The 27,867-nt window shown below is 39.7% G+C and overlaps 1 protein-coding gene across 1 annotated transcript; it reads right to left on the bottom strand.

Moving 5' to 3' along the window:
* ass1 (argininosuccinate synthase 1) lies at positions 1-27,507 on the bottom strand. The gene is made up of 14 exons (XM_062988681.1): positions 27,371-27,507; positions 23,078-23,146; positions 22,386-22,574; positions 22,206-22,262; positions 22,045-22,119; positions 21,249-21,319; positions 20,633-20,663; positions 14,744-14,834; positions 9,931-10,015; positions 9,741-9,805; positions 5,680-5,811; positions 3,353-3,509; positions 538-603; positions 1-189 (listed from the first exon to the last, which is right to left on the bottom strand). The coding sequence occupies exons 1-14, from the start codon at positions 27,470-27,472 to the stop codon at positions 147-149; spliced, it is 1,233 nt and encodes a 410-aa protein (XP_062844751.1). The 5' UTR covers positions 27,473-27,507; the 3' UTR covers positions 1-146.
* Positions 27,508-27,867: the final 360 nt, after the last annotated feature.

Raw genomic sequence — 27,867 nt, 5'->3', positions numbered from 1 at the left:
TGGTTTATATGTTTTTAATAAAACATTACAGTCAGCTACAGGGCACGTCTAGTCAAACAAAGTGCATAAAAACAGGAACAGTATTAAAAACAGCAGGCGACTTTTCATCTAGGATGACGGTTGACAAGTGCGCTCCGGTGTCATCGCTACAGCTGAGTGTGTCCCTGAGACCTGTGATGCTCTCTGAGCCTAAAGGAAACAAAACCCAAGTGTGAAAATTCATATTTGCAGTCATAGATAGCTATTTATAACCATGGAACAGTTTTAGATACGAATACTCGGTTTTACAATACATACAGTGCTGCAAAACAGTTTTATTATTGCACAACTGTCACAAACAATGATAGAAATCATTAAACAAAACATGAAAAACATCCAACATTAAATACAGCTTCAGTTCTTAAGGAAAAACATTGTCCCCATTATTCAAATTGAACTGGTCAGACTTGCTTTTAGCCGATCCAGTAAAACAGGGTTGTATATACTAGCTATACAGCATATACTAGGACTAGTTAAGGTTAGAGTTGTTGGACCAACCTGACTGCGTTGATTTTGATGAAGCCGGAGGCGTCGGAGGGGTCGTAGTCTCCCTGAACATCCATGCTGGAGGAGAGAAAAGAGAAGGAAAAGAGATTACAACCCTAATTAATGCTGATGGGTTTTGAATGGGATGCCCAATAAACACATAGTCAGGTGTCCACATACTTCTGGCCATAACCCTTTTGTCACTAAGACTTTTAATTAGTGACGAGACCGCAGAGGTTTTTTTTTTGCTGCAATTATACTGACCCCAGTGCTTACGGGTAGATTTTACACGACCACGTCGCCCAGTGAATTGTGTTTTTGTGGGAAATGATCATGTGACCCACATGACTGGGAAAGTCCAGCATGGTCATTTACTTTTCATCCAATTCTTCTAATGTAAAGTCTAACCAATCTCATGCAACCCTCCATGTGAACAAACATTGAGCTCTTTAGCACCGTGGATATGATTTTCTTGGTCTTTATTTATTTTTTCCATTATCTATTAGTGTGTTTTTTGTAATTACAGCAGTTTCTATGTACTGGATGGGAACAGGCTAGTGCTTGATGCACAGACAGAACAATTAGACCAATCGGAAACAAGCAGTGGATGTAAACACACACACACACACACATACACACACAAATTGAGAAAAAGAAGTCTCACACTGATTGTAAAATGACTGCATGAGGTGGAGGATGTAAAATCAGACCCCTTTACCTACAGCGTATGCGTTTTATCCCGGTGTGCGAGCGTCTTTGTATCTACAGCTGTTTGTGTAATCAGTGGTAAAGCTCATTGTGATATATCTGCTGGATCGATACAGCATGTGAGGGGCACCACTGTGCTAATGACACTACTTACTGATTCCTGTGGAGGCACTGCAGGGTGGAGACACACACACACACATACAGAGACGGGCTTTCACTCAGGTGGTACATTATAAAACGATTCGGGGATAGCTGTACTATGCCAAGCGCATTCGGTCACATGGTGCACAAAAACAAGCTGATATGAACAATTTACGCTGAACGTAAACTAGACTAGGACTTGGTGGGTCCAGTTATCCTGAAAACATTGGGTGCAAGACAGGAATACCTGCGAGAGGGGGTCAGTTCATTTCAGGTTTCGGCAAATCCTGGCACACAAGGCTGCAAAATGGCTTAGTGGGTTGTGTGGTTGTGTTTGGCAGGTTCTCTCTATGTCTGTGTGTCGTGAGTAAGTAACTAAATTGAACAGTCCACATTGCTGAAGTGTAATTAATGTGAACGAGTGAATGTAATGCCCTGCAAAAGACTGGCATCCTGTCTGTGATGCAATTGTGACTTGCGCCCAGTGTTCCTGGATAGTTTATGGCCCCTACACAATTTTTATGAATGCAAATAAATGAATGAATAAATAAATAAATACAAAAATAAATAATTAAAATCAATAAACACACAACAGACAGCCGGATGTTCCATGAGAACCGACAGGAGTTAGTGACCTTTCAACTGGCCGCCTTCACACTTTAACCAGCATGAAACAAGCGACTTCCCTCAGCATGGCTGCGAGGGTCCATTAGCGCAAAGCCGAAGCAAGAGGAGAAGCCCGGGCATATGGGCGCTCCTCTTTGGTCAGCTCTGAGCCTGCCCCGGGGGCACCTAGGGGTCACGGCACTGAATACAGCCACTGTTCTCCGAGCACAGGGCGGATGAAAGGAGAGACGGAGTAAGAGACGGAGGGATTGACAGACAGAATTTGATGTCGGTTTCACCGTCTAAAAGTCACTGGTAATGTTTCGTCCCGTCGGGGCAGGTGTGAGTTGTGTGGATGATGTAATGAGTGACCTGTTCGAGCGAGCAACGGTCAAGTCAGGCCACCGCCATCGACCCACTGCTATCTACCCAAACACCAGGACGCCAATAAATGGACCGTTCAATACTAATAGTACTCGAATGTGATCATATTTAAATGCTCAAATATAAAAATCCACAACTTAAACATGTTTACTAACTAAATACTTGTCATGGACAGTAAAAAGTGAAGGCAGTTGTAGCTTAGTGGTTAAGGTACTGGACTAGTAATCAGAAAGTTGCAGGTTTAAGTCACACCACTGCCAGGTTGCCACTGTTGGGCCCTTGAGCAAGGCCCTTAATCCTCAATTGCTTAAACTGTATACTGTCACCACTGTAAGTCACTTTGGATAAAAGCGTCTGCTAAATGCTGAAAATGTAAATGTGCATGTAACGGTAAGAGCCAGGCTGCTGGTAACAGCTCTGGGGGTTCGGATTGCCACAAGGACCAGCCATTGAGAGGACACATATCAGTGCACCCTTAGTACTGGTCGCAAGTCTGATAAATAGGAAGAGTGTGCCTTAAACGGCATCCGGCGTGAAAACTGTGCCAAATCAAATATGCAGAGGACTAATCCGCTGTGGTGATCCTAACAGGATCAGCTAAAGAGAAAACATTCAACTAGGGTTAGGATAAAGCAGTTAGCTGCCCAGTGTCCAGGAAAGGTTTGTATCTACAGTGACCTTTTAAGGGTGAGGAGGTAACAGAGATTTAATTCATAAGTACAATAACTACTAAGAGAAAAGTGATGCCTCTTATATTTCACCAGTGTGTGACTTTGCTCATTTATTATTTTCATTAAGAGCCATCAAGCCGATTCCGACTCCTGGCAACCATATTTATACCTCTAATTGCATCCCTACAACAATATTTACTTAATGTTACAATCAGCTCCAACAGTTCTGGCACCATTTCTCTATTAAACAGGGCACCATGTGTGATTCAGCGTAAATCTGCATGAAATAAAGAGTGTGTAGTGGCTATGGTGGTTACCTGACAAGCTCCTCGTTGTAGAGGGACTTGGGTGACTCCCGACCCAAGATGTAGACGTGACCTTTAAAAACAGAGAGCTGCACTTTGCCCTCCACATTCTCCTGAGATTTGGCAATGCAGTGGCGCACGAACTCGCACTCCGGACTGTACCAGAACCCTGGAGAAGAGAAACTGGATTCAAACATACTGGATTCGGTGCAGCAACATGAGGTTCCATGACCTTGATGCATTTATAGGCACATCCGACAAAACTATTTGCCATTTTATTTATTTATTTATCTTCAGTAATTGCTCCATCCTGATCAGAATCACAGTGGGGCCAGAGTCTTTCTCATTAACACTAGGCGGAATGCAGGAAGGAATTTTCTAATCCATCCTTCTATAATGTTTTGGGATTTTAACGTCACGTTTTACACTTTTGTTTACATTCATGACAGGAAACAGTAGTTACTCATTACACAAGGTTCATCAGTTCAAAAGGTTATATGGAACAGGGTCATGGACAATTTAGTGTCTCCAATTCACCTCACTTGCATGTTTTTGGACTGTGGGAGGAAACCGGAGCTCCAGGAGGAAACCCACGCAGACACGGGGAGAAAATGCAAACTCCACACAGGACCTTCTGGGAGGTAGAAGACCAGAATATCTTTTGGACCCTGGAGTTGTGTACCTTTACATTTTCGGCATTTAGCAGACACTTTTATCCAAAGCGACAGTGGCAATCTGGCAGTGTAGGGGTTTGAAACGGCAACCTTCTGATTAGTCCAATACCTTAACCACTAAGCTACAACTAAGCTAATTGTGCAGCTATTTCAGCTTTAGTATTCCCAATTTTACCTTAAGCACTCGGGTGATGCTATGGGAAATTATGCTAGCCCACTACCCCCGGGGATCCAGTGTTCGAATCCCTAGTGGTGCTATCGGCCAGTCGGGCATCTAAATACAGACATGATATGGCTGGGGAGAAGGGAGGTTGGTCAAGACCCGTCATGTATGGGGTGTGTGTCTGCATTGCGCCCAGTGATGTCTCCCCAATTAAAAATGGTACATAATGTAACTAAAAGCTACGATGTCAAATCAAGGCTAGTAATGGGACAAAAGGACAGCAGTCAACCAGTAGAATTGGGATGTGCAGTGGGATGTACTGAGGAATACACCAGCATGGTTACTTTTCATATAAATGGTATAATTCACTTAGCAGCATTTAGTATGGACAAAACACATATGGCGAGATTCTCACACACACACACACACACACACACACACACAACAAAAAAAAAACCACCAGTCTCCACTCTCATGCCCAGACAGCTATTATTATGGAGTCCACTGAGGCCAGTCAGGTGCAGGTGTAAATGAATCCCTGTATTGAATCCGTCCGTCCCTTCCTTTCGTCTCACTCGGCGGGGTGTCGGGACCCGAGTGCTACCTCCCCGGCTTCGGCCGCCTCCGTCTCCCCCAGCGTAAGACTCTAATGAGTTTAATCTCTTCACACCTATGTAAGGTGCACTTTTCTCTCTGCCTCTCTCTCTCTCCCATGCAGCTTTAATTGCAGGGGGACTGATCTGTAATTAGCCACTAATGAGCCCAAATCCTATTACGGGAGGGGGGGCAGGTCAGAGAGCAGCCTGCTGCCCACTACGGGAGGATTAGGACACCTGAGCCCAGAGAAAGAGGACGAAGAGAGGCGCAGTGTGTGAAGGAGGATGAAACGGGAGGAGGAGGTGAATTAGGTAGTAGCTTAAGTGATGGTCTAACACCTCGTTCGTATTATAATGTTACATCAGTAGTAAAATCAAAAGTTTACATTCACTTCAAAACATTAGTCAGGAGGTTAAATGTGGAACAAAATTGGATGTTTCAACAGAAACATGTGTTTTGACTCTAAATAATGTGTTTTATAATTATATGGCCTCAACTCTATTGCAAATATGTTGTCAGTACTAAAAAAAGTCAAGTTTGCACCTGAAAAACTACAAATGTGATTAAAAGTGACAAAAAAGTCACAGAAATCCTGTCTGTCATGATATGCATGTACATTCCAAGTGTATGTAGTTCATTGTTATTCATTTATTCATTGCCTGTTTTACTAACGCTTTAGTCTGGTCAGGGTTGCAGTGTGTCTGACCGGGCAGAAGGCAGGAAACACCTTGGACAGATTGCCAGTCCATCACAGGGCAGACACACACATTAAATAATATGTGTAACATAATATATTATTTTATTAAAACAGTCCCCAAGATGCTGTGGCTGATCATAAAAAATAACTGGAGTCTCCCTGCATTTAGCAGCAAGTATGAGAATATGTCAAGTGTTTGGGAGCTTACCGTTGTACAGGAGCTCTGAGAACTTGATGCTCAGGTTCTGTTTAATGCGCCTGACCTCACGGTCCATGGTGAATGCCTCAATGTCCAGGTGAGCGTGGTGGAGAATGGTGCCTCCAGGGGTCTCATAGATACCTTTACAAAAAAAACCAATGAGACAATGAGTTAACTTTGTCTACAAAATGAAGGGAGAAAACAAGAACATGGCCTTAATATAATGTGCCAAAGATTGTACACATCTCCAAAACGTAACTGGAAGCTTAGAAAACCGTTTTTCCAGAATTTTCCAGAAGAATCTTCCAAAAATAAACCTATTAAAGACGTATCATATGATTTACATACTCAATTTTCAATACTGAATTTATATACCCAATAAACCATTCAGTGTCTCTTTGTGCACTGTGGACTAGAGCGTTATCATCCTGAAAAAGAACAATTCTATACCTTCTACACGTCTATACCTTTAGTATAGAAATGTGCCCTCATATTGATCAGGTAATCAGCCAGAATAAGACTGCACTAATTTGCAGTGATCATTCTCTCCAAATAATCTAATATACCACTGTATGAACAGTCATATTATCTTTCCTTTAATCCTTCACACATCTGTAAATGCTGTAGAAAGGTAGAGATGTCTTTCTACATGTCCAGGTCTCATCATTACGGCAGCAAAGTCCGGTGACCAGCTCACTGTCCGTCACTCAGTGCAGACAGAGCGATTAGCAAAAATGACAGGGTAACAGCCCTCAGCTGCCAGGATCTCCTGCCCCGACTCTCCCTACCCTGCAATTTACAAACCCTGTGTGTATGTGTTACAGATAGAGAGAGGGATATTTAACTCATCCCCAAATGAAGCTGTCACTCAGCTGTCTAACAGGAGAAAAACAATGGAAAAAAGTTTATACCTGTGGACAGGTATGAATATGAGAAGATGTCTATTATTCTGTCCACATGAGGTGGACACTGACAGACGAATGGCAGGAGTGTAGCAGCATCACAATCATCAAAGACCCTAATTCTGATATTCACAGTTTAGCAAACTATGATTTCATATGTCGTGTGTATTTGCTAGCACTGGAAACTGGAAGATGCTCAAGTGATATAGGCTCGTGTTCACAGAGTCAAGAGAATTTTACATGAACAATTAAACTATTAATTACATTAATCTATAGTTAATGTATAGTCTATATCTATCTATCTCACTCTCTGTCTCACTATCTATCTATCTATCTATCTATCTATCTATCTATCTATCTATCTATCTATCTATCTATCTATCTATCTATCTATCTATCTCCCTTTCTATCTCTATCTATCTATCTATCTATCTATCTATCTATCTATCTATCTATCTATCTATCTATCTATCTATCTATCTATCTCACTACCTATCTGTCTGTCTGTCTGTCTGTCTATTATCTTATCTTATCTGTCTGTCTGTCTGTCTGTCTGTCTGTCTGTCTTATCTATCTATCTATCTATCTATCTATCTATCTATCTATCTATCTATCTATCTATCTATCTATCTATCTATCTATCTATCTATAATAATGCATCAGCTGAGAAGACAGAGATCAGTCAATCACTCCAGTTAAATGATAGAAAAAATAAACAAACTGGTGCTGTCAAACTGACCAGTCTAGCATTAAAGATCTTTTTTTCAGTATACTACATAAATGTAGGACTAAAAAATAATAATAAATATCAAAAAATAATAAGTATCATGTTGGACAGAGATCATGCCTCATGGCTTGATATTCAAAATGCTGTTTACTCATTTTCTTAATTCAGTGTAGATTTGTAGAGCCATTTTACTTGTCTCTGTTTGTGTCAGATTTAGATGCCATTAAATACCAGAGAAACTAAAGCTTTTGGCTACAGAACAACAAAAAAGCTAAATTCCTTCATATGACAAAGCTCTTAATTGGGATCCAGGCCTCAGGCCGGCAGAAGGAAAGCTCAAGCACCGCTCTTTCTTCTGTCCAAAACAGGACTTAAAAATGACTGATGTTTTAAGCACTGAAAGCTGGCAATCTGATACATTAAGGCTCAGTGGATTTAAGGGATGCCAAAGCCAAAAGAGCTAAAGTGCTCCAGTTCCGTTAGGGGCATCTGATAACTCTCCCTGCATTAAGCTCCCTAAAGGAACAGCTAGAACAGATTAGATGGACGAAAGCCTGCTGGTTTGCAGCCGTTCATCTTTTTAAGTGAATGTGTGTGTGTGTGTGTGTGTGTGTGTGTGTGTGTGAGAGAAAGGGAAGAGAAGTGTGAAGAGTAAGAGAAACAGCCAGAGACGGAACCATGTGCTTGGAACCAACCCTTTGGGCATCCCACCCTTCTAATGCAGGTACGCAGAAGCAGCTTAGCATTCTTACTGCTGGTGGAGCAGATACGGCTCGGTCCCAGACCGCGGTGTGGAATTAACGCCAGGTTTTAACACTTCAAAGCCACCGGCACACAAAAATACACACACAGATTAACAGTAAACTGCAGATAACCTGAGGCATGATCAGATCCGGCTAATGGTCAGTGATAGTATCAGTAGATTGGTCTTTTTTTCTGGAAATGGGCTTTAATTATATAAACCTAAGACCTTTACAGGACACAAACTTAACAAATTAGCATTTGATAGATTTTTTAGATGTATAATCACCTGGTTCTAAATCACAGGCCTTTTAAAGTGGCTCTGCTATTGTAAAAATATATGAAATGTTATGAACATACTGGCAGTAAATCATATTTTAGATTAATGCCGAAGCAGCGCTCACTTCCGCACGGACCGCAGCATCGCTACCAGCTGAGGACGCAGCTTGGACTACAGGCCTGAGGAGGTTCTGTGAGGGTCCCGGTGTTTTACTGACTTTTGGAGGCATCGTAACAACAAAAAACTGAACCAAAATAAATAACTAAGAGTTAACAAAAACCTAAATGAAATAAAGACAGTAAATGTGCCTTAAAATAATAAAAAAAAGATGACTTTGCTCAGAGGGAAACACGAGCTCACGTCTGCTCCATGTGACGTCAAACCGGAAGTCCATAAATCATATTTTAATTAAGACTGTGTTTAATTAGGGGAACAGCTATGATATTTTGTGACGTTAGCCTGGTTAACAGTTACAACAGTGCAACTTGTGATACTTCTCTTATTACAAAATGACTATACAAAATGTATTATTTACACAATTAATAAATATTTTTTAATTTTTAAATTATTCTATATGCAAATTATTTTGCTTTATTAAATAAATACCCCCCAAAAAAGATCTGATTGAGATTTAGCAAAAAATTGGGTTGGATTTTCTAGTTTCTAGTGATTGAGGAATTTTGTCACAATTATAAATACGTGGCTAAAGCCCTGTGACGTTTTGCTTTCCTGTCTGAGGGGTATTCCTGTCCTGTGCCCAGTAGTTCCAGAAAACCCTGACCAGAATAAAAATACTTAAAAATTTAAAATTAAATATATCAGTCTTTTCAAACTATGTCTTAATGAAAATTCCCAATTTGTGCCATAAAACACCTATAAAGTGTCATAATTCAAAGAGTTGGAGTCACTAGAATCATCTTAACTGATGGTGTGACAAACTAGTCTAGAGGAGGGTTGCCAGGTCCTCTGCATATCTTTTCGGCATTATTTTGTCGACAACCGCCATCTGAGAGTCATTTCCGATCTGCCAGTCATGACCCAGCGTTTCCTCCCCTGCATCACTACGCAAACAGAAAGTCTTAGTTTTCTTTATTCTACTGAACTCTGTAATAAACACAACCTGTCACGTCTGACTGCTGCTAGTTTTAACATCAAACTCCCTCAGCTCGGTTTCTCCACCTCCTGAGATTTCTCCTGAAGTTCACATCCTACACTGTCACACAGAAACTAAAACCAAAGCTAAAAGCAACACCTTACTCCGAGTTTCCGATTTCCACCTGACACGATTCGGCAAGCTGACGCACATCTCACTTCTTTGCTGTTGCCAGTCTGTGCACCGTGCCAGTCTCAGCGTGCCAACCTGAAAGCTTTTTACTTTTAAATAAATTAACAGGACAGATAAGAAGAGAAGAGTGTTTACCTCTAGACTTCATTCCAACAAAACGGTTTTCCACGATGTCGATTCGGCCCACGCCGTGCTTTCCTCTGAAGGGATTAAAAAAACGAGCGATTAACAAACACAGCTTTGATTTTTTTACAACCCAAAGGCTGCAAATTTGTATAGATTCAGACACACAGAGACGGCACAGTAAACAATACTGTAAACCTACCCTACTTCATTGAGGAAGGTGAAGATGTCCAGTGGAGTGTTCTTGGTTGTGCCCTCCGTGAGGTGGGTGACCTTGACGGGCACACCTATCAGAGAATGAACACATTTTTGAGCTTAATATTGAATAAGCCTTGAAATAAGCATGAAAGGCATCATATTAAGATACAAACATAAATATAAAAGGAACATAGGAGTTATTATAGGATCAGAATGAAGCTTCTGCTCATAAATCAATGTTATACGCACGTTTCACATTGTGCCTTTCTTTAAATTCTATTACATGGTTTTCACCATTTCCTCCCAATTTAGTCATATCCAACTTTCTGTGTAACGTGACCTCTATGTGATAATTTCATGTCGGCTATAACAACACAACTCTTCTAAGAAAGCTTCTCACAGGAATTTGAAGTCCAGTATGTCTGTGGGAATTTGTGCTCATTCAGATAACAGGGCATTTGTACACCTGGGTGTGATGTTGCTCAAGAAAGCTTCAATCAATGTTCCAGGTCATTCCAAAGCTGTTCAGTGGGGCTGAGATCAGAAACACTGGGGTTTCTTTAATCAAGCTTTTCTTCATGTATTTACAGAGGTACAGCCATGCTGGGACAGGAAAGGGTCTTCCCTAAACTGTTGCTGCAAAATTGGAAGCTGATTTATTACACCTGTTAGCAATTGTTGTTCACGAAACACATTAATTCAAAAATTAAAAGGGACGTCACAATATTTTTGTCCATAAAGTGCAGGTTTATACATTTAGATTATTGTTAATGTTGATTATCAGCTGTTTCTCAAGAAGAGCAAATTAATTATTAGAGCACTTTACTTTTGATATATCATGTACTATCATTTGAGTGATGACAATGATCACAAAAATGTTCTAACCATGACAGGACTGCTCTGAAACTACTTGCAAAGCCAAAGTGAGATCTGGATGAGTGTGTGATTCGGGGGAAACAGTGGAAGAGATGAATGGCAGCCCTGGTAAGCCTACCTCAATGGGTCGGGAAGACTTATAAATTCAAAGCTTTTCCACTCTTAAGGCTGTGAAATCGTGAGCAGGCCCTTCCGTAATTTAATTACACACCCCGGCCATTGTGCCACCATCTCCTCTTTACCCACAGATCCCGGCGAGAGCGAGAAGAAGACGAGCCAGATAGATGAGCAGTACGATGGGAGGAATTCATCGGAATTCATTGTACATAAACGACATCCTTGGGTTAATTTAACCGATGAATAAACAACAAGCAACAAAAGCTGGAGAAATAAACATCATGGAACAGACTTATAGCAGCCACCACGCCTGGTCCAGGGTTTCTTTTAACCCCACATCCATTCAAGCCCCATAAATATATCATCATCAATAGGCTACTTATTCATAGCATGAAATGAGCAACTCAGAGGCCAAAGGTGGAAGAGACGCAAAAGAGCGGGTTTAGGGTGCAGAGGGGAGCTAATCGAGGGATGGAAGAAAGAGAAGAGAGAGCTAGAGGCCTCTTTTAAAGGGGCGAATAAGTAAAAAAAGTGCTGATAGTTTTCTACTCTTAACCGCCCACTCCCTTTTCCATGCATCTGGGAGCCTAATTAGCATTTAGCATGCTTGCAGTTGCCAATCACAGCCGAATGGAGCGTATTGGGTCGCCCTTTCTCCACCGTGGGTGTAAAAGCCCTGTTAGAATGACAAGTAAAAAAGGACTTGACAAAATATTTTCAGACAAGGGCCTTTGTCACACGTGCATTCCCATATCCCGGGGCTCGGCGCTGGCTGCTCGGGCCACAAGGGCGCCCTGAAAGAGCAGGCCTCGCCTGAATAACAAAGCCAGGGATCAGCACAAATAGTTAATAATTAGATTAAAAGTTCAAATAAATTAAACCCCGGGCCAGAATGCGGGAGACTCTCATGTGCCCCCCCCTCCTCCTCGGTGTCTATCAATGTGCGGCGTATTCACAGGCTTCTTTCTCTGCCGCTGCCTCTTTACAGAATAGTACAGAGAGATGGACAATGGCACTGCAGACACAGTTGTAGGAAAAATTAAAGCTTTAAAGTTTTCCTCTCTCTTTCCCTTCCTTCGGCCATACTAGTGTGCGAAAAGACGTAGAAAGGAGCTGGGAGGGGTCGGTTGTAAAATGACAAGAGGAAAAGAGTTCGGTAGTTAGAAATTCTTTTTAGCCGATGAGAAAAGCGCTGAGAAAGTGAAGAGAAGAAAAGAAGGACGAGAATAAAAAAGGCTTAAAATCTTTTTTATTTTTTTAATAAAGGTTTTTTACAGGACTGGGGAGGGGGGGCAGCTTTTGTGCGTGTCGGTAAACCAGTTTTTCTCATGGACAACAAACGGAGGTGACTAAAACTATGAATACTGATCAGAAAGAGCATCAGAAAGGATCATAGACTGGCATAAAGAACACAATGACATTAATGTCTGATTCAATCAATTCACCACAATCCCATTTACTGAAACTTCGTATGCATGGGAAAAAGTGCATAGCAACACCTAATGGAACGTAAATAACCAAACTTCTTAGGAACTATCCTTACTTAAAATATGTTTACACTTTTAAAGGTATTTTATATCTGTCTAATCTGAGCAGGTGGAGGTCACAGGAAAGATAAACAGCAAGATGCAGATCGATCTGAGGTGCGTTTTATCAAACACTGATGTAGAACATACTGTAGCTGAACTACCATATTATGACGAATTATCAATGTAACCAACATCCTACTTCTATCTGTTGTGTTGTTTCTTTTACATGTATTTATTTGGGCTTTAACGCCATGTTTAACACTTGTCATTTAATGGCAAAAAATAGGTGTTATGTTTTTGTCGGTTTAATTTATCTGCACGTTATTGCACGGTAATGTTATGAGGCTCGATTTCTAAATTGGCTAATGACTACTAACTTACTACTGCGACAAGGTTATGAACGACTAATTAATAAGAATAATGTGGTTCTCAGGTTGGTTGATAAAAATTAAATTGACAAATGAGGCACCATACATCATTTAAATGCAGCTAACAGAAATGCACTTTGCATATAGTCAATGTAAAGCATACACTACACAGAAGAAGGTACTGGGACATCCCTTGTAATTTTTGCATTTATGAGTAGGTAGTAAATCAACTAAATAAGGGAAATTATATGCTGTTTAGAGAAAGACCTTATGTGTGTGAGTGGGCCCGGTGCACAAAGCAAGCTCTATAAAAACTCCAGTGTCTTGCACACACCTGACTAAATGGGCACAAATTCCCACAGACATACTTCAAAGTCCTGTGAGAGGCCTTCCTAGAAGGGCGGCTGTTGTTACAGCTGGAAAGATCACACAGAGATCACTCTATTTTAACATCATTTGTTTTTGAAATTGGATGTCCAACAGTGGTCAAGTGTCCAATACGTTTGGCCATATAGTGTAATACAGTGTATGCTTTCAGTGTTTGAGAAGGAAACTGAATCCACTTAGTGGTGTTGATAGAATATTTAATGCCCATACAGTAGCATTATTGGTTATAGTTGAAATACTAAACCTTTTAAGTAAATAAAATGTGAATTTAATAGACAATCGACCATGCATGCCACCAAGCCAGATATTATATTATACTGTAGATAAGAGGTTTTACATGTATATTTGTACAATTTAATTGTAGTTTAACTTTTGATAAAAAACAACTTGTTTTGGAGCAATTTGATGAATATTTTAAAAGCTATTGAAGTTATCAATATGTTGAATACTTTAAATGCTATTGAAGTTATGAATAAAAATCTGTTTTTATTATGTAATAAAGGGTAAAAGTGTCAGTATAAGAGTTGTAGTATGTAATGTGGGTTACACTTGATTAAAAGCTATTGAAGTTATTAATATGCTGAATACTTTAAATGCTATTGAAGTTATGAATAAAAATCTGTTTTTATTATGTAATAAAGGGTAAAAGTGTCAGTATAAGAGTTGTAGTATGTAATGTGGGTTACACTTGATTAAAAGCTATTTAAGTTATTAATATGCTGAATACTTTAAATGCTATTGAAGTCATGAATAAAAATCTGTTTTTTGTTATGTAATAAAGGGTAAAAGTGTCAGTATAAGAGTTGTAGTATGTAATGTGGGTTACACTTGATTAAAAGCTATTGAAGTTATTAATATGCTGAATACTTTAAATGCTATTGAAGTTATGAATAAAAATCTGTTTTTATTATGTAATAAAGGGTAAAAGTGTCAGTATAAGAGTTGTAGTATGTAATGTGGGTTACACTTGATTAAAAGCTATTTAAGTTATTAATATGCTGAATACTTTAAATGCTATTGAAGTTATGAATAAAAATCTGTTTTTTGTTATGTAATAAAGGGTAAAAGTGTCAGTATAAGAGTTGTAGTATGTAATGTGGGTTACACTTGATTAAAAGCTATTGAAGTTATTAATATGCTGAATACTTTAAATGCTATTGAAGTTATGAATAAAAATCTGTTTTTTATTATGTAATAAAGGGTAAAAGTGTCAGTATAAGAGTTGTAGTATGTAATGTCGTAGTTTAACTTTTAGTAATGCTTTCTGATTTCTTTACCCACCTCTGTTTTTGAATTATTCCTATTTAATGATCTATTTATGTTGTCATCACTGATTAGTTCATTTACCTCAGGTTTAGCAATGCTCAGATCATTATTTAAAGGTTCCAGTATGGCACATTTCAAAGCCAATGACCAAAGAAAGTAGCCGTGCTTGGTGTGAGATTGTGGATTTACAGGACTGAGGTTAGACGAGGTAAAGATTGGTCAATATCACAACCCAGCAGGGAATCTGACTTTCATTACACACACAGACGGATACCTTTGCAAAACTCTATCTCCAGCCTGTCTGGTGTAGTCGGAGAATCTTCAGGATTCTTGGTCATCTGGTAGAGGTCAGAAGGGGCGTGACTCTGTGGAAGAACATAAGGTCATTTTGACGTCATTACAGTGAGAATAAGCTGTAAAGATCATGCCAGAACTATTCTACTACTAACTATTCCGACACAGGAACAGGATCAGAGTGGACTTGATGGAAGACTTAAAATGCCATCAGGATCTAAGTGCAACATGCTTGTTGCACTTAAATGTGCCACTTTTCACCTGTTTGGTTTCATTTTCCACTGTGCTACACTTTCCAGCCAGAGGCCCGGAATATCAATACTCAGAGGGGGAAAATGGAGTGTGCAAATGTGTCAAAATAGAAAAAGACGTTTCTAACATGTTTGTGCAGAAGTGAAATCACCATAAAGACTAAAAACCTCAAACAAACACAGGTTTCCGCTTGGCAGAACAAAGGTAGGATCTTCTCATAAGCATTATTCATGTACGTGTGTGCATTTGCATGGGGGGATGCAGAACAACAAAAACTCAACCTGTCAGATGGTGGCACCCCTTACCAATTACCTGACATTATAGCAAGATGGCACAGCAAATTGCAGGGGACGTCAGTGAAATAACCACCGGATGCATTTAAATGGAAACCTTTACCAGACAAACATCATCACTCGATAACTAATCTGCCCGAGCTGATGATGCATCCAAACAAGCGCCTTCGCTTTCCTTTTAACTAAACAGCAGACCCGGCTGCTCGACGTCGTCTCTTTTATTTTCCGCTCCGGCGCTTTCTGTCACAGGATAAGAAGATAAAAGAGTGGCGAGAAACATCAGGCCTAAAAGCCATTCCATGCAAAGCGAGCTTTTGACAAGACAGAGTAAGCTTTACATGTTTCTGAGCACTGTTTGCGTCATTTCAAAAGCTGGGTTGAGCCAAGAGGGTTTGAATTTAAAAACATTTGGCTTAGTTTAAGTTTATCCACTGAGATTATTTTCAATATTACTATATGTACATTAATTAGCATATTTCACTTGGGCCAAAATTCCTCTTAAGTAATGGATACAAACCCCAAGGAGAAGTTCAAAAACTACTATCCTACTGCCAGTAAGCACCTGGTTGCATGTTTCAGTGACTCAACAACACGCGTACACACTCTGTTACTACATTTGTCCTCATCCACATATAAAACGGAGTGACTAGACTACCAGCTATTTATTAAAAACCTTAAACAGGGCGCACAGGGGGCGCAGCGGTATATTCCGCTAGCACACCAGTGCCGAGATTCTGAACTCCTCGGTTTGAAACTCGGCGTTGCCACCGGTCGGCTGGGCGCAATCTAGCAGGCATAATTGCCAGTGCCTGCAGGAAGGGATGACCGGAATATGTGGGCAGGGTCTTCAAACGCTGTGTAAGGACCCTGATTGGCGGATAGAAGCGCCTGTGCATAGTCCATGGATGGAAAAGGGTTCCGCTAAGGGCTGCGTGCAGGTTGGAGGAGGCGTGAGCAGCAATGTACCCACCTCAGCTGCAAAAAAATCGGGGATCCCCAGCAGCGGAAGACAAATTGACTACACTAAATTGGGAGAAAAACGCATAATATATATACTATGAACTACCCTATAGTTGCACCCTAACCAATCGACTAACTAACAGCTATTAGTTTAGTGAAACTGCTGAGACGCCTCGAATGTGTGTTGCTTAGGTGAGCTCAGCAATTAGATTAATACACATTTTATTTCATCCTAATTATCAAAAGTTGTTTTTCAGAGTTGTATTCCAATTGGCTAATGGTTTGGAAGAACAACAACAGGAGTAAAATGATAATTGTCCTTGTCATATCGCCAATTTTATCCAACAACATTAGAAAGCATTGTTTGTATTCCTTTTGTGCATGAAATGTATAGGCTTTAAATTGGGACAAGAAATAAACCTGCCAACCAAGGAATCCTACAACCTTTGGGCACAGCTGATGCCCAACAGTCCTATGATAATGATGCGGAGAGCACAGTGCACAATATCACAAGAACTGCAGAGGTAGAAAAGCAAAGCAGTCCACAAGGCACAGATAGAATGTGACCAGATCAATGAATTTCAATTACAGCCCCCTGCGGGTGGACCTGCCCTGCTGCACGGCCCTGACCGAGCAGCGGGTGTAGGTAGAAGGGAAACCGGAGGGGGAGAAAAAGGGGGAGCATTGGTGGCAAATGGTCCGTGAACTGGCCCATCATGTCTCCGCTAAGGCAGCTCACTATGCGGGTCTTTATCCGGCTCTGCCCATATTGTTGTCCTCCCAGGCGAGTGAATGCACACCCCTGAAAGAGGGCCACCGCATGAACTTAGAGCAAGTAAATTTCTCGCTTTCCACATGTTAGCTGCCTCATTGCCTTTCAATCAAAGACTCAAAGCTAAAAGTGAGAGAGAGGTGGAGAGCTAAAAAAAAAAAAAACCCCGGGGGTGAGGGAATCAGGGAACAGAGGGACGAAGGGATGGAGGGACAGGAATGAGGGAGAAAGCATTGAAACGTGGGCACTGGATTGGAAGTGACGTTTAAATCGCCTGTCTTGACTATTGCTCTCTATCTGGAGAAGCTTCCTGGTAATTTGAGAATGCAGATCTGATGGGAAAATGCTTTGCATCGAATCCCCTAAAACATTTAGTGTGTGCGATTTGATTTCTTAAATCACAGATATACATACAGAGTCCTAAAAAATAAAAAGCTACTTGGTTAAAACATTGATGGTTCAAAAAGAATGCTTGGGCAGAAAATTCAATTCACACAATTTTACACTTATTAAATCAGTTATCAAAGCCATTATAGACAAATGGAGTCACAGTGTTCCATAGTCCAGGTATATTTTTATCCCCTAGTCCTTCAGTACCCAAAATTTGCTTCATGGGGCACTAGGGTGGCAAAGCGGTCTAATATGTTAGCCCACCACTGCCAAGGCTTGACTCTCAGGTTTAATAGGCACAGCTGGTTGTGTCTGAGGCTGAGGAAGATGGATTGGGATTCACCTTATTGCCAATGCAATCATGTTTGGGTCATGTTGAGATGCCAGCATGAACGATGGAGGAATGCAGATACAGGTCCTCCATAAAAAGGATTCAGAAAGTATTCAGAACCCATTTTTAATTAATATAATTGCACTTTCTTACCCATTAGTATATAGTTAATTATCCATAATGATAAAGTTAAAGCTTTGATTAATTAACATTTCAAAATGAAATCACTCATTCACAAAAGTACTCAGACCCAATGTGAATTGATTGGACGATGCTTGGAAAGTCACACTCAAGGGTCTATGAGGTCCCACGATTTACACTGCTCAGTCAGGACAAAAACCAAGCCATGATGCCCGAGGACATCAGTGTTCAAAACCTAAAGCTTGATTTTATGAATGTGGACACATAGCAAGTCCTGCCAGACCTCCAAAAGCGATTGACCACACAGAACTCTGCCCACAGGGAAAGTACACAAAGATCTATCAGCTGAGCATCAATAAGCTTACGACCAGCTCAGAGACACATTTCATTTCCTTTCACCAACACTTCATGCCTCAGAGTTACACCAAAGGTCTCTTTGTATTTACCAAACAACAAGGTCGTCCTTTCATATCAGTCCTCTGGGTCACACTCGGTTAGGTCGGAGGGTAAGACGGGGTCTTTAAGTTTGTCAGATGTGCTATTTTAATGAGCCCTAATGTGGCCGCAGGACAAATTTAGAGTCACGTGAGGGGTGAGAGAAAATTAGAAAGGCATAGGAAGAGAATTACTGCCTGTGTGTGACCGTCGGCATGAACGAGGTGGAAACAAAGACCATGACACAGAATTAAAAAGACATTATTTTTAAAGATCACAGCGCTTTGGTGTTTGTGGCATTTCTCAGATCACTAGTATCTACTATTGTAGTACACGCTTCACATACATTTTGTGTTTTTATAAATGCATGATATTCAACAGTGTCCACAGGAGCTTTTTTTTTTTTTTTGGATCAGACACTTGTTTTGGATAAGAATGGATAAGAAGTTGTTCCTTTTACTTTAAACTGTTGCCACAAAGTATATGACATGTTTAAAATAATTGATTTTAGAAACATAGGTGCTCAAGTAATGCAGCGTTCTATTACTCTAGACCACCAGCGCTGAGAACTGTGTTTGAACTGTGTGATATTGGATGACCGGGCATCCAAACAGACATGACTGGCTATGTCAGGTAGCCGAAGCCCTGTAACGGATTCATGCCCTGTCCAGGGTATTCCTCGGGTTTGCCCTGAGCCCAGTTTTTCCTGTCTTGATCCTAACCAGGGGTAGGAGCAAATGTAGCTCAGTGCTTAAGGTACAGGACTAGTATTTGGAAGGTTGCTGGTTCAAGGCCCACTGCTGGACCCTTGAGCAAGGCCCTTTCAGTGTATACAGTCTCAATTGTAAGTCGCTTTGGATAAAGGCGTCTGCTAAATGCTGGAAATGTAAATGTAAGTGGACACCTACAACCAGTGCTAACCAGTGTTCCTGATAAAGAGGACAGCAAGCTGAAACAGTATTTAAAAATCCCAACAACACTGCTGCACCTGATGTCTACCACACACTACCATGTCATTAACAGAACCACGAGAAACATTATCTGGTCAGTGGGGGTCCTATGGTGGTCCCTTTCATTTGATAAATGGGGGACGGGGTGATAAAGCATAGAGAACAATTAATGGGCTACAGTCAGTAGTTGTATACCCACAGTTCATCTGTATGGTAGGTATAGCTTATAGAAATTACATAACGTACATGCCAGATAGGTGTACCTAATAAAGTGCTCAGTGCCCATTCCAACACAGACTACAGGAATGAACAATCCTTCGTTCCATCCCTCCCTCCCTCTCCACCATCTCTCTCGCTCTCTCTCATATACTCTCTCATTCTCTCGTATACTCTCTCACTCTCTGACATGTATGTGTGACGGAACCCTTTGTACTTAACTGTTAACAGTGACATCTTGGTGTCACGGTGTCACCCTGAAACGGCTCCCCTCCCACGTTGAAGCCCGAGGCAGACAATGCTCGCCCCAAAACCCCAAAGTGCCGGGCATCTAGGAGGCCCAGCTGGGCCAGGCATTCCCATGAAATCAGAAATTAGCCGGGGCTCCCGTGAGGACAGGTCACTGTCTGTCTATCCCAGGCTTCTTTGAGGGCCAGCGGGACCCGCCGTGTGAGTAAATACAAAGGGAAAAATTTTACTGAGGAGAAAGGGGCGTGTTATAGAGCTTAGAAGAGCTGAACTGGGTTCAAAGTCAGAGTATTTGATCCCAGCCTGGGTATTAGCTCAGAAATGATAGAATACTGTTTGTTCTTGCCACTAATTAAACAACCCTAGTTAAGTGGTTAAGGCTCTGGACTAGTGATCAGAAGGTTGCTTGTTCAAGCTTTACCTCTGCCAAACTGCCAACGCTGGGCCCCTGAGTAAGGCCCTTAACCATCAATTGCTTGCATTGTATCAGGCACCATGTTTTTGGATAAAAGTTCCCAAACTTGGCTGGGCATCCACACAAACACAACTGACCATATTTGAGGGAGGAAAGGTAGGACAATGTCTCATGTACAATCTCAAGGACTGGTCTGTGTCAGTGGGAAGGGGGGGGCATGGAGCTTAGCATGGCTCTCCATCTGTGATACACCTCTGTGTGTCAACCCAACACTGGCAGGTGAGAACAAGCGACCGCAGATTAGACATGTGTCGGAGGGGGAATGTGGTGATCCAATCAGAAGCAGACTCACTATTGGAATTTAAAATGACTAGATTGGGAGATAGAGGAGTAAAAACCTAGAATTTTCTAACCTCACCACGAAATTCTATTTTCTACATGTTAGAGAACAATAAAGGTATTTACCTTAGGATTCTCCAGTATTCCAGACTCATAGCTGTAAAAAAAAGGGGGGAAATTTATTTAGGACTGATAGTGCATCAAGCAGAAAGTGCATCTATAAACAGAGCTGCCAATTACTGCGAATTAATGAAGGAACATCTAACACCTCAATCATTTCTGCAACGGTCTTATTTTGACCTTTTAAATGGAACATTTATTTTTGCTTGTTCATCTACTAGATCAAAGTATATGTTTAACCCATCTAATACTTGGTTATACAGAGGTGGCCAAAAGTCTGAGACCTCTTGTTACTCGTATTGTTCTGCTGATGAGGAGAGTTATTATCTGAGAAAACGGTGTATAAAATTCATAATTCATAAAGTGTGACTGCGTGAAGTAATACATGCAGTGGTGCAAACAACTGTGAAATAGATTTTTGCTAAGCTTTTTATATTCCTAATTCAATCCAGATATGTGATCAAGTGTTTAAATAAAGCTTTGTACATATTTTTTACTCATTTTCTTGGCATTGGTACAGCTATAGTTAATAATTGTCCAGTAGATGTACAATAGCTCATAAATTTGCAGTCTAAAGATGTGTTCTGTCTAAGCTTGGAGTTTCTGGACTGTAAGAGCTCACCTGATGTGCATGAGATTGGCATCCATGCTCCAAGGAGCCTTCGGAGTGACAGGAACCGGAATGCCATGTTTCTGAAATGATATCCAGAGAGCAGGTCATTCAACTTCATTTTTATTCACTGAAGATTTTATTTTCTCATGTTAAATAGAAATAAATGACACTGTCTTGATTAGAATGATTAAAAATGATTATAGTAAATAAGACAGTAGAGAAAAGGAGTTAATGGAATAACCGAGTGCTGCCCTGAGGGACATAAATACAGAATCCAAGCAATCTCTTAAGGACAAATTAGGTGCATGTTGATTTGGACTTTTCTAAACTGAACTTTTAACTTGTGAGGAACCCTATGACAGTCCAATGTTTAGTCTGATATTAAGCACAACATATTATTCTGGGATGTGGTGAATTACAAAGTGAGAAATAGCAAAAGACTACCTGAAAACCATAATAAATATTAATAAAATATCATCACCATTTATCTGTCATGTTCATAAAATTGCTACAATATGATATCGGTTCCCCACTATTTATTTATAAGGATTTTAAGGTGATGATTTACATGGTTCCATTCATGACAGGACAGCTAGTTACAGGTTACACAAGACTGATCAGTCCAAGTCCAATCTTTTTACTGTGTGAGGAAACCGGAGCTCTCACACAGACACAGGATGAACATGCAAATTTCCCCACCTGGGAATCAAACCCAGGTAAAAGTGCTACCCACTAAGCCACCGTCCCGCCCCAGTGCCCAACTACAACCCAAAACCTGGCAGGAATGTTGTAATGCCTTAAGTACCTCTGCATACTCCATCAGGTCCTTACGTCCCTTGAAACGGTTGTAAAATTCTGGAATTCTCCACGGAGCGATAATCTAAGATAGAAACAGAGAAATAAATCTAAGTTACCAAAAAAAAAAATTGTTAAATTATAAAACATAAACAGGTATGTGGTACTTACTTTCACTTCAGGGTAGAGAGCATAGCAGGTCAGCTCAAAGCGAACTTGGTCATTGCCCTAAAAATGAAATTGCATCAAATCTTTAAATGACCCTGTGACCCCGTGACTGACGAGATAAACACCAAACTGATAACCAAGCGACAGCAGATTTACAATCGAGAATTCAGTATGTCCACTAACCTTCCCGGTGGCCCCATGGGAGACAAACTGTGCCCCCTCCTGGCGGGCGATCCGGACCTGGTGCCGGGCAATGCAGGGCCGGGCAATCGAGGTTCCCAGTAGGTAGCGGTCCTCATAGATGGCATTGGCCTGCACTGTGGTCCAGATGAACTCTTCTACAAATTCAGCACGCAGGTCCTCAATAAAGACCTGCACCACACACATGGACAGATTACACATACATCTATTACATACATAATCAGATATATTTATTTACTAAGCATTTGCATTCATCTTTTATTGCTTTCTTCTTTTATATTATTTTATCTATTACTATTTTGTCTTACTTTGGTTGCTGCATTTCAAATTCAGTATTTCTTCCATTATTTAACTAATCCTGATTAAAGCCACGCATTTTATTATTGATTTTCAGGACGTAGATATAGATCAACATTTTTTTAATCAGCATGGCAACCTGATTTTATTTATTCATATGCATGGTGCTGATGCTTGAACTGAAAACTTTCATAAAAAGCCCTGCCTGTTGCAGTTTATTTTTATTATTTTGTTCATTTAATTATTATCATTAGTTTTTCTTTGTTTCCTGGCTAAGTCCCTTGCAGTTGGGTTCATCTTTTACATCTGGGGCCTCGATCATGAGGCGCTTATCACCCCGTGACAGTATTCACTCCTAATTTAATATCCAGAATGACCTTTCTTGCTCCAAGATTCTCTGCTTTCTTTCTGGCTGCCTCGAAATCTTCTTCCTGTCCAATGTTGGCCTGAAAACAACAACAACAAATGAAGAGAAAATGTGAGTGATCCAATGCTCTTTTAGAATACTAAAATGCAGTAAGGTTATTCATTACATGAGCATGCTCATAAAAGAGGAAAATACCTCTTTTTTTGCTTTAAACAATCACATTTTATTTCTTGGCAAAATACAAACAACCTTCAGAAGCATCTAAAAGTGTCCTGTGGTGCTTCCTGCTGGACAATATATTGGCACATTAACCCGAGATCCAAAAAACATCAAGATCTTTAGACATGTTTTTTTTTTACCTTTATGTTTATTTAGCATTCAATTTTTTCTTGACTCTTCAGTTCACTCATTATTTTCTGATGGCTCTGTCCAGTGTGATACTGTGGTATAAACCATAGGAAACACCACTGAGAGTCAATTATATTAGTCAGAACACTCAATTATTTCTTAACTTGCAAAAGGTACCATCAGTTTTGCCCAAGCTATAACAGAATGTCTATGGAAATCAGTTTGGTTTTGTTTCACTGCAAAGCCACACATGTATAAATAATAAAAGATGTTTCCGTTTTACTTTTGGGAGTAAATCATTGAGCAGTATCAGTAAATCAAACATATTTTTTCTAACGTATGTTGGATCTAAATTAATAAAAGTAATTTGATGTCATGGGTCCAGCTTTAGACCATGAACACCCCTCCTGTAAGGAAAAACACAAATCTAACAGCTTAGGATTTAGCGCCACCTAATGGTGACTCCTCACCATGGCGCTTTATATAAAGCAACAAGAGCTGTGCACAAATTGCTTAGACCAGTGGTTCTCAAACTTTTTAGACCGAGTACCACCTATTGTCAAACCAAAACTTCCAAGTACCACCTATGTCTCTCATCACAGAACCACATATAGCACACATTAATTAGGTGTGTGTGTGTGTATATATATATATATATATATATATATATATATATATATATATATATATATATATATATGTGTATATATGTGTATATATGTGTATATATATATATAGGCAGTGATGGGAATTATGGCTTCTTGACAGGAGCCGGATATTTTGGCTTGGTTCCTTTTAAAGAGCCATTCAAAAAGTGAATCTTCGCGCTGCTAGGTAAACTATAAGACATCCCCGATATTAACATCAAATTTGCATTAAATGTAGGCCTAATTCAAACATCACTTAAATAAGAAAGATTAATTTCAAAAGGCAAAAAACTACAGGGAAGAGACAGACTGTGGTTGCATTTCATTAAGTTTTAGAAAAATCCTTTCTTGTACAAAGATGTGACTGAGTTTGATTCTGCTTCAAAACATAAGCACAATAAAATAATCAGATTTAACCTAATTAAACAAGTTTATAGTTTATTTCTGAATTATTTGTCATTATACTACTACTAGCTCTCTCTCTCTCTCTCTCTCTCTCTCTCTCTCTCTCTCTGTGTGTGTGTGTGTGTGTGTCAGTGTTTACTGATAACTTTACTGATAACTTTACTGATAACTTTACTGATAACTTTACTAATAACGTTTCGGAAATTTCGAGATGGAAACTGCGAACGTGAAGTATAGACTTAATGAAGTACAGTGTCTGCGTAGCCCCGAATATTTTAAAAAACACATTAGTTTAAATACAACTTGTTTTAATTAAACTGATTTTATTAAAACAGAATTATAAGAACTTTGAAACAGATTTTATTAGTAATTTACACATTTTGTTTCATATTATTTTTTATTTATAATTATTAAATGATTTATTTTTTCGGTCCATGTAATTACTTTTCCGAGATTATCTGGCGTCCCACCTCATGCTGCTTCACGTACCACAGTTTGAGAACCACTGGCTTAGACCAACCAAAATCTCAGTTTCGTGCACAGCTGAAGTTCAAACCGGCTGTTCTGATCATGGGGATCCAACCGTACTGTTCTGATGATCCTGAGGATCGACCCATGCAGTTTTATAAATCATATTGGAAGCATTAGAGTCAGTAAGTGTGTAAAATTCATCATCTGAATAAAAAACTATGAGTTAATAGGATTTACTTAAGGATTCATAGGGAGATGCACTTGTCAGTGTGCTCATAGTGCCAGTCCCAAGCCCAGATAAGCAGAAAGCGTAACTGGTGTAAAAACTGTGCCAAATCAAACATGAGGTGACATGCAGGATCGGTCGAGGCCTGGATTAACAACGACCCATTTTATTAGAGGAACAACGCAGGTAGGATGTTTTATAAACAAAGTCAGGGAGGTGAGACTGAAATGGTCTGAGCATGTGTGGAGGAGGTATGAGAGAGGTGCTGAAGATGGAACCAACAGGCAGAAGGTTTATTGATGCAGCGAGTGGGAACATGCTGGTGGGTAATGGGACAGACGAGAATGTTCAAGATATTAGAGAAAAATTTATTGCATACCCACTAAGTTCAAACGTATGGTTGGTGTAGCCTAAACATAATTATTGATTGTACATACCTACATATGTACATACCTAATTAAGTGCCTAGTAATGTTCGTTAAAGATGACTTTTACATTCAAACACTGTTTTAGTTTAAACATCACCTTGTAGTTGCAAAGCCATTTCATGTTAATTTAGGGTGTGTGATTCTAAACAAAAAATAAATAAATACATATATATATACATATATATATATATATATATATACTCTTGATAGCTTTGCGATAGACTCCCATCCAGTCCATGTCATTTATCCACAATGAGTTTTTAGGCTCCTTATCCAGCCCTGACCAAAATAAATGATTTAAAGTAATTAAACAAACTGGTAGCACCAAACGGAGCATTAAACACAACTACAGGATGTGGTAAGAAATTATTTAAAGGAATAAGGAAGTATTTTAAGGAAGAAGGAATATTAAGAAATTTGGGGAAATCCATGTAGTCGCAAAAATCCTTAATAAACCAGCTCTGCCAGTATTACTGGTATCTAGTTTTACTGTTTGTTACTAGTTTTACTTTTACTGTGTGTTAAAAGTATAAAAGGTGTGAACTATTCTATCATGTTTTAGTGGTTTACAGGTCAATACATGCAACATCAAATACTGTCAGTCTGAAGAACTTTAGACTAACGTCGACTATTCATGAACTCGCACACATCTAAAGTAGTACAATGACTAAAATTAAAGCTCTTTTAAGTCATCTGCTGCATTGTCCTGAGAATAGAATCCTACGTTTTTAAGTCGTAGAGACTCATAGACTTTTAACACATAAACACATTTGAAAGGAAGAATTTTATTTACACACAGCTTTTTTGTTTTTTATTATCAAGCAATGGTTTTACAACAGCATCTCAGCACTCTATCAGTACATTTACTATCCTTCAGATTCATGCTGTGGTTCTGTATCTCACAGTGATATGTCCAGGTAGAATCTCATTGGTGCTATTGACCATTTGGGTGTCTACACTTATAAATGACTGGCTATGTCTGAGAATGAAATAAGGGTGGCTTCAGTGTGCTCTCAGTGCCCAGGCTGAAATAGGGAGGGTTGCATCAGTTTAAAAACTGTGCTAAATCAAGTATGCTGACCGAAATGATCTGCTGTAGCAACACCTAAATACGATCAATAAATCTGATCGCCCAACGTTTCAGTTAAAGATCGTTAGTACAATTTATTGGGCTTTGCAGGTCAATCCACATCTAACAGATTGCAAATGTTCAAAAGCTGCTCCAAATCATGTACGTTTGGTGAATTGGAGATACAAAATTGGCCATGAAGGTGTTTGACATTAAACTTTAATCCTGTAATCACGTGTCCTGTCATAAATAAAATCAAAGTGTAAAATATGATCTTAAAATCCTAATAAATAAACATACAAACAAACATTTACAGTAGTAAAGTGATGTTGGTTTCTACACCAGAAACACTGTGAGCAAGGCAGAACTACAAGCCTGTACAGGTCACCAATCCATCCCACATCTACTGTACCTAAAGTACTTACTAACACAGAGATGAAAAGAACATCCCAAACTCCTCACAGATAGGTAAAACCAGGTTGGCATGTTGTGACAGCCTCTTTACCAGCCCTACCAACCGCACCAGTTAAACAGGATGACTAATATGCAGTGTGTTGTAAAGTGCTATTCACTGGAAGTGAAAGTGGTTTGAACTTGCCAAGAAAATATATTATTGTTCTATTATGTATAATTAACTGCAGATAAGGAAGTAAAAACACAGAGAAGGAAGTCAATGGGAAAATAAAAAGAATTCCATGTGAGTTCTTACCAGGTAGGCGATCACATCGTATCCTTGTTCCTTGAGCCAAAGTAAAATGCAGGACGTGTCCAGTCCGCCACTGTATGCCAGGACTACTGTGCCTTTTGACATTTTCTCCAGAATAGTAGCTTTTCTTTAAAAGAAAAAAGACCTGGAGAAGACAGAATTCAAGTGTGAATAGCCATAACTAAAAAGAGCAGTGAGCAGTGATTCCCAAAACTATTACCAAACCAAAAACGAATTAAGTTCTATGTTTTTTATTTGCCATATCTAAAAACTAAACTAAAGTAAGTAAATGCTTCATCTGGATGAGGAAGCCTAGAAAAACCAAACACAAAGAATAATAAAGGAAAGTGACTAATTAAACAACACCGATAAATGTGATCTTCTGAGTTTTTGATAAATTTACATTTTTGGCATTTAGCAGACGCTTTTTTTTTTTTTTTTAAGCATTTTATCTAAAACGACTTACATTACAGTATACAGTCTGAGCAAATGAGGGCTGG

This window comes from Trichomycterus rosablanca, chromosome 26 (genome assembly GCF_030014385.1).
Source record: "Trichomycterus rosablanca isolate fTriRos1 chromosome 26, fTriRos1.hap1, whole genome shotgun sequence".
NCBI lineage: Eukaryota > Metazoa > Chordata > Actinopteri > Siluriformes > Trichomycteridae > Trichomycterus > Trichomycterus rosablanca.
The sequence above is the reverse complement of the archived record's forward strand: the minus strand, read 5'-3'. Positions and strand labels throughout refer to the sequence as shown.